Source organism: Gadus chalcogrammus, chromosome 6 (genome assembly GCF_026213295.1).
Source record: "Gadus chalcogrammus isolate NIFS_2021 chromosome 6, NIFS_Gcha_1.0, whole genome shotgun sequence".
Lineage (NCBI taxonomy): Eukaryota > Metazoa > Chordata > Actinopteri > Gadiformes > Gadidae > Gadus > Gadus chalcogrammus.
Window position 1 is genome coordinate 3161143 of NC_079417.1, and position 16629 is coordinate 3177771.

Here is a 16629-nt window from a genome sequence, read left to right on the forward strand (position 1 = left end):
GAGAGACAGAGAGACAGAGACAGACAGAGACAGAGACAGAGACAGAGACAAAGAGAGAAAGAGAGAAAGACAGAGACAGAGACAGAGACAGAGACAAAGAGAGAAAGAGAGAAAGACAGAGACAGAGACAGAGACAGACAAAGAGATAGAGAGAGAGAGAGAGAGAGAGAGAGAGAGAGAGGTGAAAGTGGTGGTTGATGTTGGCTGGGTGCGGATGGTGGGCTAGGAGGGTGCTGGGTGATGGGGAGGGAATGAGGGGGGGGGGTTAACTTGTTATCAGCTAGAGAGGGGGAGGGGTGAGAGAGAGAGAGAGAGAGAGAGAGAGAGAGAGAGAGAGAGAGAGAGAGAGAGATACATATCCACGCAGTGAGAGAGTGACAGAGTGAGAGAGAGGTACAGAGAGCTTCAAGTCATCTGCTGAAATATTTATGGCGGTGCCAGAGAGCGATCCCATTCCCCGCTCAGCAGGCGGCTGCCGTTTGATACGTCCATCTCTCCACCAAATCTTATTCTCTCTCTCTCTCTCTCTCTCTCTCTCTCTCTCTCTCTCTCTCCCTCTCTCTCTCTCTCTCTCTCTGTCCCTCTCTCTCTCTCTCTCTCTCTCTCTCTCCCTCTCTCTCTCTCCCTCTCTCTCTCTCCCTCCCTCCCCTATGTGCGCAAGGTTATGAGCTCTTAATTGCAGACCCACAGTATGAGTCTGCCTGCCTTGTCTGTTTGTCTGTCTGACTGCCTGCTTGTATGTCTGATTCTCTGACTGTCTGTGTGTCTGCCTGTCTCTCGGCTCTGAAGTGCAAAGCCTGCCTCTACAACAAAACTAAGACCTATTACTGGGCTCCAGCGTGGCTGTATATACTGTAACTGATGCTATTTATACCATTACGCAAAATGTCAACACAACATCAAATAACCCATATTTGCAATAGCGCATAACCTTTGAATGAAAAAAAATGTTTACGGTTCTAATAACAAGCTGTTTATCCTGGATGCGTCCACGATCACATTTAGCCGGGCCAATCAAATCACAACTCTCGTCCGTCGAGCTGATGCCCATCATACGAAAAGTATACGAAAAAAAGTGGAAGGTGAACAATGGTTTTAATGGTTCAGACAAGCCTTGCAGTCCAACAATAGAGAACCCCTGCTGTGATATTATGCAGAATAGTCCACCAAGGGAAATGCTCTGTGTTTCATGAATCCCATGATGCAATAACAGGCAAGGGGAAGCCGAGCTATGGGGACACTTTGTGTTAATAAAGGTAAATCATTGCAATCGTTTATTTGACCGAGCGCTATTCAGACTTTAACGGCTACAGCGGTATTAGCCTACAACACAACATAGCCTTGAGTAAAAATAGTTTCACCGTGTTTTAGTTATACAATGTTTTATTTAAAATGCAATTACTGTTTACTTTTTTCACCTGCTTGTCACACATTCGTTTCTGCTCAGCAAAATAATACTTTGTATGAACATCAGCAAGTTATGTGGAAATTCTGGATAATTTATTGTAATTTAAACAACACACACAAAAATCAATCTGCCACAGACCCTACAGTCACATTCTAGCAGAAAGAACATGTTAGACACATTTGGCTTGGTGGTGATTTGGTGGGAAAGTCCCTTGAGACAAGATGGAAAAATTAGTAGGCTACCGACCACTGAGACCGAAGGGACAGCGCCATCTCTGGTACAACTTTGTACGTTCACGGCAGGTCACTTGCTATTAATTTCGGCCAATCAGAATAAGTCAACAGCCGATGTCGGTGTTCAGATCGCTGGTTTGGCGAGTCGTCTGCTTAGTATGTTCGGTTATAGTACAGGGTTACTTTAATGACAACAAATACATTTGTCCTATATATTGGAAATCTAAGGCCTTGTGAGGAGTTCTTTGCTTCCTGCAGAAGTGGTGGTTCAAACTCAATCCCCCTATAGACACGAGCGGACAACCACGTCGTTGTTCTCCTCACACTTTGACCCGGGCTCTTCTCATTCATAAAATTAGACAGGGTTTTCCTTTTTGGTTCATCTCTCAACTCGAAGAAGAAGTGCATCAGAATAAGATGGGATCTGAGTTTTATGGTCACATGGCTTCTAGAAATGAGGAAACGTGTTCCTAGAATTGTACAGAAAAAAACGTCCTCTATGTATGGTGTGTAGTTGACAGGCTCCCTCCCTGTGGAGAGGAACAAGCGGTAATAGTAGCGTTAGCAGGCTAGCTCGTACCCTCCGGTGAACCGCACGTCTTTATTTAGAACTGATGGCAAAGCATGTGGTTTCAGCAGGGAGGGGTTGGACCTGTGGTAGCTAGGGATGTGATTGTGTGTGTGTGTGTGTGTGTGTGTGTGTGTGTGTGTGTGTGTGTGTGTGTGTGTGTGTGTGTGTGTGTGTGTGTTGTAGTATGTATTTGAGTGATTGCATGTGTGTGTGTGTGTGCGTGTGTGTGTGGATTAAAAAAATAATCTTCCACAGCAGGAAGCCACGCTGGCCAATTACTTAGTAACATCTGTGCTGGCAGCCATGCATCTCTGTGTGTGTGTGTGTGTGTGTGTGTGTGTGTGTGTGTGTGTGTGTGTGTGTGTGTGTGTGTGTGTGTGTGTGTGTGTGTGTGTGTTGAGTTTCGTGTGTTAGAAGTTTGGTGTTTTTTGCATCTCCATGCAGAGTAAGTGGCTAGTAGTGGTGGGTACAGCTGTGTATCTGGGGGTATACGTACGTGCGTGTGTACGTGTGTGTGTGTTTGTGCCCAGGAGTAGAGCAGCTGACAGTGGTGAGGCTTTGTGTTAGAGAGCGATGGGAAATATAAAGGCTCCATGATAAAACAGCAGAGGTGAGAGAGAGAGAGAGAGAGGAAAAGACACAGACAGAGAGAAAGAGATTTAGGGAGAGAGAGAGAGAGAGAGAGAGAGAGAGAGAGAGAGAGAGAGAGAGAGAGAGAGAGAGAGAGAGAGAGAGAGAGAGAGAGAGAGAGAGAGAGAGAGAGAGAGAGAGAGAGAGAGAGAAAATGCAAGCGTTCGGTCACTTCTACTCCTTGCCCTTTAAGTAATCTTCTTCATGCACACTATTAGTTTGGATAGGGTTCGGTCATGCGACGCCATGACAACCAGCCAGACATAGGGTCAGTGTGTAGCAGATGGAAGGCAGGATGAACAGCTTCAGAGAGACACTATGTGAATGTGATCGAGTACTCAGGGTGCAATATGACTCTTATGTGGTACTAGCTCACACTCTCTTGTCTAGCCTGTTGCAAAGGGACAGCATGAGCAGAACAAATTGATGTTTTAGATAAATATGAGTAGGCGTGGCAGTTGGGAGAATCATCGCTTTAAGAAGGTACTGCTTGAGGAGTACCTCGACATTTTCTATGTATTCTGTTCTCGATAAATCTATGGTTGTCAATTGAATCAGCCCGGGTTTCATTTCAAGCACGGAAAACAACAAAAATGAAAATAATGGAAAAGCATGCTGTCTCCCTCGTACTCCTTTCTCTCAATTGCTTCATCGATTTCTGCTGAAGACCTTGACCTCCCGCCACGACCATATCCAAGCTGAGGAGAAGAGAATTTCATCAATCTATTTTTTAATTGATTAACTTTTAAGATGTGACTCTCCAGGCACACCATGAAAGGATCAACCGAAAGGAAGCTAATTGTTCTCGATCGCCACGGACCACACAGTCGAACACTCCCATCCATCTTGGCTAGCGAAGCGTAGCCTTGTTAGCTTCAATTCCCTTGAATTAAACTAAATCAATAGAATGAGAAGGGAGAGAAAAAAGGGCAGAAATTAATAAACTACTTTTAAGATTAAGATTTGAATGCTTCTTAACAGTCTTGTAAATTACGTTTGTGTTGAATCCACCCGACCACAGTGCATTCAATCGTCGACAATGCTGAAAAAGAATTGCTTTTTTTCTTTCAGTTAACCCTACAGATTATTGTCATTCATTAATTTACATTTGTTTTTGTGTTAAACCGCATTCATTTAGCAATAGGATCAAATGATAGCCCCACGTGATGAACTGGATTAAAACCACAGAATCAACATAGACACAGAGAGGATAAGATTGCTAAATAGTATTGACTTTGCGATGTGCGCATCATTAACGGCTAGGCAAATTTATAATAGGTCTTCTATGTTAAAAAAAATGGAATACATACAGACACACACACAAATGAATGTAAAAATGTAATTAAATCTTGGAAAAGTTAGAAGTTTATAAGTAAATAATAGAAAGAAAAGAGCCCGTTAAAATATAAGAATTGTTGGGTACCATGTAGTGTGTTCAAGATGGTGGATTCTCACATTTTTATGACGACTTTAACTTCTAATCGGAGCAGTCCTATATCAGAGGAGGTGTCATAAGTGGCTGTTTTATAGCGTTGACATTAAAACAGGTCAGTATTCTTAGTGGTAATATTGTCAGCACAGTAGCCATCAATGGTCTTTTACACAGGAAACCATCCTGTGTAAAACATGCGGACACAACACTGGTCCATCTATCCTATCCATATAGCTCAAGGCCAACGTATTGTTAACCAAGCAATGTCCAGTGAGCACAATAACAAATACACACACGTATTCCGGGTGATCCGACGGCGAACATTGCAAGCAGCAACCAAATACTTCAACTGATTGCAGCGCTCTGTTTGCAATCTAGCAACCAAGTGTTCAGGTCCGGGGAACGGCCCTATGCCAAGTAGGTCTCTGCCAGACTCCTGAGTCAAACAGAAGATAAATGATCACATATTTCCTGCATGGTCCAATTATTGAATCATGGGTCAAGCTTTTGGGCTATATTATGAGAAGGTAAGGTAAAGGTAAAGGCATATATGATCGCCATACTGCGGTGACCTTATAGGAAGACTGGGGAGTGGCCTATATCTGTGGGTTTGCTGCCATCTAAAGGAAAAAATATAGGCCTATAACGCTTTTGTAATGCACTGTTTATCTATCTATCCATCCCTACTTCAATCCATCCATCTATCCATCCTACTCATTGCCGTGGCGTGGAGACTGATTGTTTTCTGACCTCTCTTTTGAATGGATGGATGTAAAACTGTGTTTTCACATAAACGCTTACATCACAGTACCAGGAAGTAACATGGTCTTCTCATCACATTGTGCTTCCTCATGGATTTCAACCTGGACAAAAGGGTCTAAAAGTAGTTGAGTGTATAGGTTCCTCTTAAGATCAAATAAGCCCTGGTTGCGCTGTGTCATTTATAGCCATTAGGCAGCAGCACATATAGGAAATGTATTGGCTCGGAGAGAAATGCTCTGGTGAGCGCTCTCGCTCCACTGTATTGACAATGCTTGACCATTAATAAACAATGGAGCCCATACAGGATGGACCTTATAGCTCACGTGGAGGGGACTGAGTGCGAGACAGTGTGTATCTGCTGCCCCCTGTTGGTCACTATAATCATCTGCGTTCTCTCGGTTTTGGTCCGTTTTATTAATCTGATACTGAACATGATTAAATTTCCCACATGGAGATGTGAAGTTTGACCTTTTGAGTCACTTTGGAACGATCTCATCCATTTGTTTCACCGACACATGACAACATTTAAATATTAGAAAGCCTTATTAATGAAAACGCTTGATTAATTAAAGTCAAAATTATCAATCGAAAAGCTTTTTAATCGCACGCTGAGAGACGTTTTCATACACAGAAACAAGGGCGTGTACAGGCACACACACACACACACACACACACACACACACACACACGCAAATCTATCCACAACATCAATCACTTTCAGTCACAGAAGGTTGCTCTTGCAGCCTTGAACTTTGAATACTAATGTAAAAAACATGTTATCTAATTAAATATGAAACTAAATTAAAGCTACAAGCCACCGGGAGACCGAAATCAAAAGGGAGAGGGTCGAAATAGAACACCTATTCCGTTCTTTTGCCCCTGGTCCACAAGTACGGTAGACGTGTAAACATATCCCCATGGATACTCTCCTCATCAAGGCCCCACTCTACAGACGGAGCAGCCTGTTTCCTGGGTACACCGTCCCCCCCACTCTACAGACGGAGCAGCCTGTTTCCTGGGTACACCGTCCCCCCCACTCTACAGACGGATCAGCCTGTTTCCTGGGTACACCGTCCCCCCCACTCTACAGACGGAGCAGCCTGTTTCCTGGGTACACTGTCCCCCCCACTCTACAGACACTGCAGCCTGTTTCCTGGGTACACCGTCCCCCCCACTCTACAGACGGAGCAGCCTGTTTCCTGGGTACACCGTCCCTCCCATAAGCCCCTCCCTAGCAGGACGACGGACGAGCCGAGCCCTGGAAGCGAGGGCTTCCTCTGCTGGAGGAGCCGCCCCGCGCCCCGACAGAGACCCTCTGCACACCCAGCATGGAGGGCGCCGCAGTGGCCCCCCCCGGGCGGTCCCCGGGCCCCTCACCACCGGACCACTACCCCTCCACGTCCTCCACCCTGGCCTTCGATCAGCACCTGGCGGCCAGCCCCAAAGGACTGCTGCTCCTGGCCGAGATGGTAAGTAGGAGTGTGTAGAGTGTGAGCAGGAGAGTGTGAGTATAAGTATGACAGAATGACTGTGAGTAGTGTGAGAAGGAGAGTGTGAGTATAAGTATGACAGAATGACTGTGAGTAGTCTGAGTATGAGTATGAGAGTGTGAGTATAAGTATTACAGAATGACTGTGAGTAGTTTGAGTATGCGTGAGTGTGCATATGAGTATACATGTAAGCATTACAGAATGATTGTGAGAAGTGTGAGTATGATTATGAGAGTATGAGTATAAGTATGACAAAATGACTGTGAGTTGTGCGAGTATGAGAGTATGAGTATAAGTATGACAGAATGACTGTGAGTAGTTTGAGTATGAGTATAAGTATGAGAGAATGACTGAGTAGTGTGAGTATGAGTATGAGAGTATGAGTATGACAGAACGACTGTGAGTATTTAATTGTGGTTGATAGTGTTTAAATGTGGTCGATAGGGTTTAAATGTGGTCGATAGGGTTTACATGTTTAAATGTGGTCGATAGTGTTTATATATGGTCGATAGGGTTTACATGTGGTCGATAGGGTTTACATGTGGTCCGTAGTGTTTAAATGTGGTCCATAGTGTTTAAATGTGGTCGATAGGGTTTACGTGTGGTCCATAGTGTTTAAATGTGGGTGATAATGTTTAAATGTGGGTGTTCTTTTCCCTCACTCTCCACCTCATCCCTAACTCTCCACCTCAAGCTGGTGTGTAGTGAGCGTTCTGGCACCGATTGGCTGCCGTGCATCACCCAAGTGGGTGCTACATATTGGTGGTGGTTAGTGAGGTCCCCCCTTCACTTTAGGCGTCTTTGAGTGTTATTAATTATTATTATTCTTCATGTTTAACCTCTGTTTTCCTTTTATTCTTAGTCTGTTTTACATAGTTTTGAATGATGACTATATGCTCTGTAAGGTGACCTTGGGTGTCTTGAAAGGCGCCTCTAAATGAAATGTATTATTATTATTAGTAGTAGTAGTGTGAGTGAGTGTGAGTATGAGAGAACAAGTATAAGTAGGAGAGAATGAGAGTGAGTAGTGCGAGTAGGATTGAGATTGATTAAGTGTAAGTATAAGAGTATAAGTATGAGAGAGTGTGACTAGGAGTGAGTGTTTGTATGAGTATGAAAGTATGAGTATAAATATGAGAGAATGAGTGTAAGTAGTGTGAGTATGAGTATGAGAGTATGAGTATGAGAGTAAGCGTGTGAGTAGTGTGAGTATGACTGTATTAGAACTTGAGTGAGTATGAGTGTGAGTGCATCAGTGTGAAACTTATTAAATTTGTCTGTTGAGAAAACAGGGACAAACTCTAATAGTGATGGCTCTAGTATAAACCTAACACAAAGGGCAGGATTAACTATTGAATACCATTGTATCTATTCTCTTTTTAAAGTAAATAATAATGTGAAATATAACTTTAGTGGCTTCACCGTTCCAATATAAATGGTCTTCTTGCTGTTCACATGCAGCAGCCAATAAGAGATGGATGCACATTTATGTAAACAGAACACAGTTCCTATGTTATCACATCCCTGCACATCCCACTGTTTTTGATCAAATCAGGAAGTTTACCAAACACAAAGCCATCTGCAGGTCCTCTTCCTCCCTCTGCCTCAACATGCCCTTCCTTTCCCCAGTGAGCTGCAGGCTGAGATTTGGTAGGAAAGGTACAACCCCAAGATACCAGTTATCAGACCCTGGAGATGTTGCATTGACACATTCTATTTAGATAGAGCTTTGTTTTCCTATATCATGCACTGTCTAATGCCTTTGCGAGGAACACAAGTAAAATCCTTAAGATATACATATACCGCAAGCTAGGTGCTTTAAGCATTGCTATCGGATGGTTGCTATAACCACCAATACACACACCTCTTGGCCAGGTCATTCTTGCAAAGGAGATTTAAATCTCAACCTTTGTTCTCTACCTGGATAAAGGATTAATTTAATTGCTATGAATGAAAGAGGAACAATACAACCGTTTGCTTTTGTTAGCTGCCATCTTAAGGTTAAACATGCTATTTTGAACACTTCATGAGAGAAAGAATGCCATTTTCACATAGTCTTTATCGCGGGCGGTCTTGAACTTTCTGGGAGTGTTTTTGGTCTTTCTGTAACCTCTTTCAAGCTGCAAGTGCAAATGATTCTAACAACGACGATTCGATGACACAAAGTACCAAGCCTGATGTCTAATGTAGCCTTGTAAATACAACCGGCAAGTGGGTATCTTATATGCGTTTCCTTTAAGTAAAGTATGAAACTTTTTTTACGGAATTTTAAATTCCAAACCCAGTCATGTCGACTCGACTGCAATCAAATGGATTTGGGCCAGAAAAACCTTTTCCTGTCTGAAACCAAACAAGGGAGAATTGTTTTGTGGCGGGGCAGGAAGGGAGTGTTGTCGTGGAAATAGGAAATCACTGCAGCTATTTATTATATATTTCTCTATTCAAGAAATAGTTTTCCCTTTAACAGTTGAGAGGCACAGCAGACCACTGTGGAATAGGATTGTGTGAAGTGCGGTTTAAAATCTAAACCATGAAATGGACAGGGGCAGTAAACTGGAAACAAACAATATTCACAGGCTGCATTTTGACTCACTTATATAGCACATACTTAATACCTGATAAATTAGTCTCAAGTAATAGCTCTCAAGTCATGCCTACAGTACCTGTAGGCCATCCAGCCCTCGGGAACCACCTCCGCCCCTCTCTTCCAGACGTGCGGTCTTCTGGTCTGGGTTCTGATCGGTGGGACGGAGTACTCCAGCGTGCCTGCGTTGGGCTGGGTGATGTTTGTGGCCATCCTCTGCTGGGTTCTCACCATCGGCCTCTTCATCGTCTTCCTCAGCCGGGCTCACGTCAGGGCAACATGGGTCCCGTGGAACAAAGTGGTAACCAAGCTAAAGACAAAGCCGTCAAAGTACTGACAAAATGGCCGCAACTTTAACTGGGTCACCGTAAAACATGCAAAAGCCTTTCTGGTTCTATTATATGTGCACAAATATACATATGAACTGTTTTGCTTTACAGAGGAGGTGAATTTGCGGACACACACACACACACACACACACACACAGACACAGACACAGACACACACACACACACACACAGTCTATGTTTTAATAATCGTATGTATGCTTTATCCTCCTTCTAGTCTGTGTGTTTTAATGGTAGTGCCACTGTGCTGTATCTGGTGAACGCAGCAGTAAGCACGGCGTCAGTCAGCAGAGCCACCAGGGGGCGCCACAACTACAATTGCTGGGCATCATCTGCGGTAGGAACTATTGTCTTCTGTTGGGACTTTACAAAGTATTGGTAAAGACTTTAACAGTATTTTCACGCAATTTCAGTCATTTTTGCATATTATGCCTTTAAATCCACTTCCCCACCTTAACAGGCAAAATGTAATGTTGTCATATAGGCTTAATTAACACAAAATCACATTTGGTGGGCCAACTCACCGGAAGTATTTCTCACACCTGCGGCTGCATCCCCGTTCCCTCGGTCAAGCCCCCGCTGGCCGCAGCATCATTAGTTCGTTTCGATGGTCGTTCGTTTGCCCGTTAGTGAGTTGGTAGGGAATCATTCCCCTAATCGCTATGTAGTAGCGATAACCACGCAAAGTGACGTGTAGCCTAAGTGTCGAATAAACATAAACACGCAGACATGTGTTTGACAGTGTAGTTGCATAACAAACCAGTCCTAATGGGAACCGCTATGCATCCTGGGATATATATATATATATTTACAGAGTAAATATATATATATTTACATATATATATATATATATATATATATATATGTAAATATCAAATAAATGCCTTGTGTCATCTCAATAGGCGTTTCCACTTTACCGTAATGTCTATCCCTTCCCCTCCCCGCTGCTTTCAGCTCTTTGCGTTCCTGACGACACTGTGCTATGCAGGAAGTAGCTGGCTCGGCTACAGGGTCTGGAGAGCCGGCGGAGAGGAGCAGTAGCTCTGTCTGTCACCCTGGGAGACTCAATGAGGGTTTGGAACCACTCAATGAGGGTTTGGAACCAACACCACCATCCCGCACTGACTATCAAGATATAGTCATCATGTCATGAAAGTTTGGAAATTAAACGATATTTGTATTTAATGTAATTCATATGAAACAACAGATGGTCCTTCACATACACCTGCACGATGAAACTATCTTGGGCTTCTGGGCTATCAGATTGCAGTGTGGCTGTGTGTGTGTTCATGTGTTTAGTGTATAATGTATTGCTTAGCTTGGAGATGGTTGTTGCTGTCATTTGGACAACTCTCTCCACACCTTGAAATCCTTAAAAAAAAAAGCCACAAAAAGGCAATAGACCTACTGACAGACTGTTACAAAATTGTAAAAAAAAAAAAACATACTTTTTTAATAAATTCATGTCGATTGAAAGTGTTAAATTGAGTCTTTTAAGCCTTACATTTTTGAGATGCCATTATTATTTTATTGATTTTCCACACATGACATTTAATATGACATAAAAAAAACACCAGACAGACATTAACACAAAACAAAAGTCAGCAACAATTCCTGAGTAGTTTTAACATCTCAAGCTTCTGTGGATATTTAATTGAGCCGTGATTTAAAAGAATAAAGTGTTGAGGCAGATCTCACATGTATCAAGGATTGACCCCTGAAGGCAAAGGTCACCGTTCGGCCAGGGATGGTTTTAATTTGGGGGTGTACAATATGTTCAGGGAGAATGATCGATCGTTGATGCGATCGTCAGGATTTCTTGAAGACAACAAAATATTTGATCAAACTTTTGGTAACTTTAATAAGCCTTGAGTTCAATTTAGAGACTAGCGTATAGATACAATTACTAGTAGTTAGGATTTAGTTTGCAACATAGGAATGAAGCCTCAACCATTACTACCAACATAAGTGAAGAGGTCTAAACACACCTACCTTATAACTCATCCCGGTTTTGATTCCAATCACACCACACAAAGATCTGATTATGCTTATTGTGTTCTACTGCTTAATAGGAAATCTTCAGAACTCAAAAGTCAGACGTACTCTTAAGCATTTGGTTAGGAAGTACTATTTCCATAACCCTCCGGGGCAAACCCCCAATGGGCTCCCAGTGATCCTATCCCACCGCCATCGAACCGCCCACTCAAAATCCGAAGCTCTGCCTCTTCATGCTCGGGGTAAAAGTTGAAGGACGTCTGCAAAAACAGAAAATAAGAAGCAATTCAGACATAAATAAAATATCAATAAGTCAATAGTAAAAGGATAAGAATGAACAGAGAAATAAATTAATGAAAGAGGACCTGAACTGGCTGGCCTGCGATGAGAGAACGTCCTCTGCTTGTCCCAAAAATCAACTGATAGATGTAGTGGGATGTGTGGTATTTTCCAGACACCTGTAATATTAACATTGTTATGCATTGTTATGATAGTAAAACGGTTGTGTGAAGTACAGTGATAAGTCCCATATGAAAAAAAATACAAATGGGTTGCAGGACAATGATTGACAAGAACATAGCATAGACGCATTTTAACCTGAGTAATTGTCTCTCCTTCAAATAGATCCAATCTCAGAGGGGCGTGGACAGCGCGACCAATTAGACGGTCCCACCTGGTGCCGTAACGCAACTGGAAACTAGAAGAGCAACATGGGGAAGCTGTGTCAAAAGTTTAACAGCATAAAATAAGCACGCAAAGGGACATCCACGCACAAACACACACTTTACGAATCTATTATGTTGTAAAATAATAATAACAATAATCATTCAAGTTTTAACTACAAAAATCATATTAATCACAATAAAAGGGGAGGGGGTTTCCTAAAATAAGGTTAACAGTCTTGCTCAAGTCTAGAGTAAAATGTCTTGACCAGGAGGAGCAGAGGATCAAACTGACCCTGCCTCCATTTTGCCAGACAAGCTGCTCTCTGTGGTCATCTAGCGTAGATGTAGTCAGACTGAGAGGTACAGTATGTCTTACCCAGCAATGTAATTTCCAGGGTGCTCCCAGACTTTCACGCCTGTGATGCTTCCTTCTCCTGAGGTCACGAAGGGAGTTCCACGACCGGATCCAAGGGCTGGAGAGTATGAGTAGTACTCATTGGCTGAAGATAATGAGAGAAGGAAAATATATAGCTTAGCATAGCTTCAGTATAATAGATATGACATAAGTACTTGAACCGACAGGTGCAAGTACTGTAATTTCAAAGAAACAGTGTAGCCAAACGTGGAAAAAAAATGAACAACTAATAAAACAACACAAATTATTGCAGTTCTTCCTTCCATCTGGAACTTGTATCTGAGATTCTCATCAGCTGATTCATGACCAATGGAGAGACTATCCAGTCCAAGCGGTCATCGGTATGGACCAGGGTACTGGCTAAAGGCCGTCACACAGTGAAGTAGGAGAGTGTTCACATGTACGAGCAAAGTGGTCTGTAACAGAGTTAGTAATAACAATACTAAAAAATAAAATAATAATAATAATTATTCCAGTTCCTACACCTTGAAACTCTGACCCATGAACAAATGGCTAGAGGAAGACTATCAGACATCCAGTCAAAGTTCAAAGTAAAGTAGCATGGAGTACCGACTTGCTTTCCTCCAGAGAAAGCTTTCACAAAAACGATAAAGATATTGGTAAAGTGTACTGAAACAGCAGGAAGGATCGATTACTTACGTTTTGCCAGGCAGGCAACACAAGCCGCCGCAAACAACAGGACAGAGAGCATCCTAGATTGAAGAACAGTGAGCCGTTAAACTAAAACGTCCTCATTAGTATCAACGTCAGGGCAATTAAAGTATGCAACTACAAATTGTAAAAGATCCCAACCATACCTGTTGAACATCACAGCCGTACCTGTGAGCTGCTTCGAAGCCTTTGGTTACCACATAACCTGTGGGTCGAACTTAAATATACTTTCCAAACAATGCTGTTATCATTTCAGCATTCTTTGATGACTGTCTGATAGATAAAATGCACCAGAATTTCCTCTACAAAAGTAGCAGCATACTTCTCAATCAGCCCCTCCTCTCTCTTCCAGAGTTGTGCTGGGTGGTTTTGCAGTAGCCCCAGTACTCACATAAACTCGCGAACAAACTTGCGTTTCTCTCAACTTTATTACGACCTTGCACTATGAATTGGAAAACTGAGTGGTAAGCAAGGTCCCCTGGAGTGGGTTGTGCGGTTAAGTATATTAACAACACAGACACAAACCAAATCCCACCAATAATCACTTTTATAAGAATAAGAGTGTAATATAATGTTTAAATTATGAATTAAAGTGTATTCAATAAATGATAAATGGAGATTTTTGTGGTTGGATGTAGTTATTATTGAAATAAAGTCATTGCTAAATAATAACCAGCACTTGCTGTATCTTGAGTTCATTGATACAGTAATTAATATAACTTAATAAAGGGTGCATATTTTAAATGTGGCATCATTTTATTTGTTTATTATTATGGGGAATGAGCATTTGTGAAGCGTCAACTGGAATTGTAGTAAAAACCAGGTGACCTCGGCTGAACCGGCGGTTTCGTGAATGGATGCGCAACATGATCGAAACATGCACTCACACTAGGCCATCGGGCCGTGGCCGTGGCCGTTTTAGCACCTAACCGTGCTCAAATCTGCCAGTGTGAGTGTGGCCAGTCTGGCCAGGCCGGGCCAATTTGGCCACTTGGGAGAGGTGTGCTGCTACGGAACGGGCCGCTACAGTACAGATGCTAATGAGCCGACACGTGCACACGCACGGCTACGCAACCTGAGCTGGATGACGTATAGTCAATGCGACGACCGCGGACATAATTAAGGCGACGAGCCTTCTTTCCCATTAAACGGTAAACATCGCGTCAAGCGGTTCAACTGTTGGTATGTTCTCTATGTTGTTATCCATTGTTGTTAAAACTCTGACTGGCGGCAGACTTTATTATGGTCCATGCAGCGGACGCTTGGTGATGACGTGTTACGACGTGATGACGTATGTACAAGAGCCTTCCGTGGCCAGGCCACAGCTGCGACGGCCAACGGCCACAGCCAGATGGCCTAGTGTGAGTGCAGGCCAGAGAACAATGGGGCCATTTGAGCACGGTTTGAAAACGGCCACGCGGTCACGGCCAGATGGCCTAGTGTGAGTGCACCCTAACGTCCACACTTGACACTCTAATGCGAGCTCTGTGGCCGGACTGCTGTTCTGAATACACCTGCCTGCAAAAGATTCTCCCTAAAATAAGACTGCTGAAGTGGCCCTGGGTGGGAGAGAAGTCCTTATGTTGTACTTTGGTTTAAGATGGTATTGCATAGCAAAAAATACTTCACATTTGTGTAGTCCTGCATTGTTGTGTTGAGAGAAACAACATCATTTCCTGACTGGCAAGAGGAGGCGGAGTTCCCCAACCATTCGACATGTTTTACCGAAATGCCCGCCCACAAGGAAAGTCCCCGACATCAGTCCTGGAAATGGAATGGAATGCAGCAAAACCTGCGGTGGCCGTGTTTTAAGATTAGCACGCATCTCAAACACAGTTCAGGAGAAAAAGGATAAGGGCCACAAGTGTATTTATTTGGAGTTCTGAGTTTAAAGACAGAAGGTTGGGTATTGAAGTCAGAATAGTGACTTTAATCTCAGAATAAGATTAAAGTGACTCTAAATCTTTCGTTCGTTACAGGTAGCCTACCCATAATTCTGACTTTAATCTCAGAATTCTGACTTTGATGTTAGAATTCTGACATTATTCTCAGACTTCTGAGATTCATGTCAGAATTCTGACTTTATTCTCAGAATTCTGATTTAATCTCAGGATTCTGATCTCAGGAGGTGCACAGTATCGGATCTGAAGAGACAGTGTAGCAAAAAAAGAACGTTCTTCTAATTTAAACAGGAAAATTAATCCTCAGAGAATCGTTATGCATTTTACTTGATCCAATAAAAACAGGTCAACGACCCTAAATTTGGCACGGGCCGCAGTAGACAACGTCCACAAAAAGGTTTAGTTTAACAGCTCCCTGTTACTTTAATAATAACTATATACAACCACATAAATCTCCATCTTTCAATTATTGACAACACTTGAATTCATAATTTATGAACTCCGCTGCAAAGGAATAATGCATGTACACACATCAGGGCAAATAATGTATGCAACTACACATTTTAAAAGACCACAACCATACATGTTGAAGATCACAGTCAGACCTGTGGATGGAGATGCTTCAAAGCTTTTGGGTTGTTGCCTCACCTGTGGCGGGAACCTAAATAGCTAGCTTTTCTTTTTACAACAGTTGTTATCTTATCAGCATTCATAAATTAAACACAATTACACATGTTATTTTTCACAGATCTTTTTTTCAGATTGTTCAACGGAACAACAAAAGTAAACAAGGAAATAAGTGTAATAATTGAAGGAACATGGATGTAGTAACTTTCTGCCAATGACAAGTGCCTATAACCACAGACTGCAATATTACATACTGTCCTTTTGAAATTAACAATGATTGAAAATGTCAATGATGAAACTGTGCCAATACGCAATTTTGTTGTACTGTTCCAAGCTCAACAGTACTACAAGTACTGTTACAAGCTTAACTTTGCTTCAAGAGAAGAACATATCTTCTTACTTCCACAAACAAGAAGAGCCATGGTGTGCTGCGCTGATGCCGCTGTTATATGGGTTTACGATTCATGAAGAAAGGTCACTGATCAGTTTTCAAGTTCATAGTGCAAGTTCGTAAGGAAGTGGTGAGTAACGGACACTTTACACTCACATTGCTGTGATGTGCATTTTAATGAAATAAAAACATTTCATATGCATTTTAAATTCCTTGTTTGTTGTGTTCTTTATCAGCAGTTTATAAATGGAGGTGTTGTGAACATTTATGATGAATTCTTGTTCATTTGGGTCCTGGGGAGACTTAGGTGTCGCAGTGAATAAGTTTGGAGACCCCTGCTCTACTGGGCTTTCTCCATCGGCCCGGCTTACGTCGGACACGGGTCCTGTGGAACAAAGTGGTAACCATTTCTCTACAAACTTTGGGACCTAACTTCTTCCATAATGTTTGCAACAGACCAAGTATCACAAAGATTGCTAAAATGTTATTATCATTTTAATGACGGA

General features: G+C 42.5%; 2 protein-coding genes and 1 long non-coding RNA gene across 3 annotated transcripts; 1 reads left to right on the forward strand and 2 right to left on the reverse strand.

Moving 5' to 3' along the window:
- Nucleotides 1-2938: 2938 nt before the first annotated feature.
- LOC130384493 (uncharacterized) lies at nucleotides 2939-10213 on the reverse strand. The gene is made up of 3 exons (XR_008895880.1): nucleotides 9982-10213; nucleotides 9190-9420; nucleotides 2939-3540 (listed from the first exon to the last, which is right to left on the reverse strand). It is a non-coding gene; the product is annotated as an uncharacterized LOC130384493 (long non-coding RNA).
- On the forward strand, nucleotides 6301-10974 carry LOC130384491 (CKLF-like MARVEL transmembrane domain-containing protein 8). The gene is made up of 4 exons (XM_056592713.1): nucleotides 6301-6505; nucleotides 9238-9411; nucleotides 9675-9794; nucleotides 10412-10974. Exons 1-4 carry the CDS (start codon nucleotides 6365-6367, stop codon nucleotides 10496-10498), a joined length of 522 nt encoding a protein of 173 aa, XP_056448688.1. The 5' UTR covers nucleotides 6301-6364; the 3' UTR covers nucleotides 10499-10974.
- On the reverse strand, nucleotides 10950-13408 carry LOC130384492 (zymogen granule membrane protein 16-like). The gene is made up of 6 exons (XM_056592714.1): nucleotides 13351-13408; nucleotides 13193-13245; nucleotides 12494-12617; nucleotides 12050-12149; nucleotides 11818-11910; nucleotides 10950-11712 (listed from the first exon to the last, which is right to left on the reverse strand). The coding sequence occupies exons 1-6, from the start codon at nucleotides 13359-13361 to the stop codon at nucleotides 11575-11577; spliced, it is 519 nt and encodes a 172-aa protein (XP_056448689.1). The 5' UTR covers nucleotides 13362-13408; the 3' UTR covers nucleotides 10950-11574.
- Nucleotides 13409-16629: the final 3221 nt, after the last annotated feature.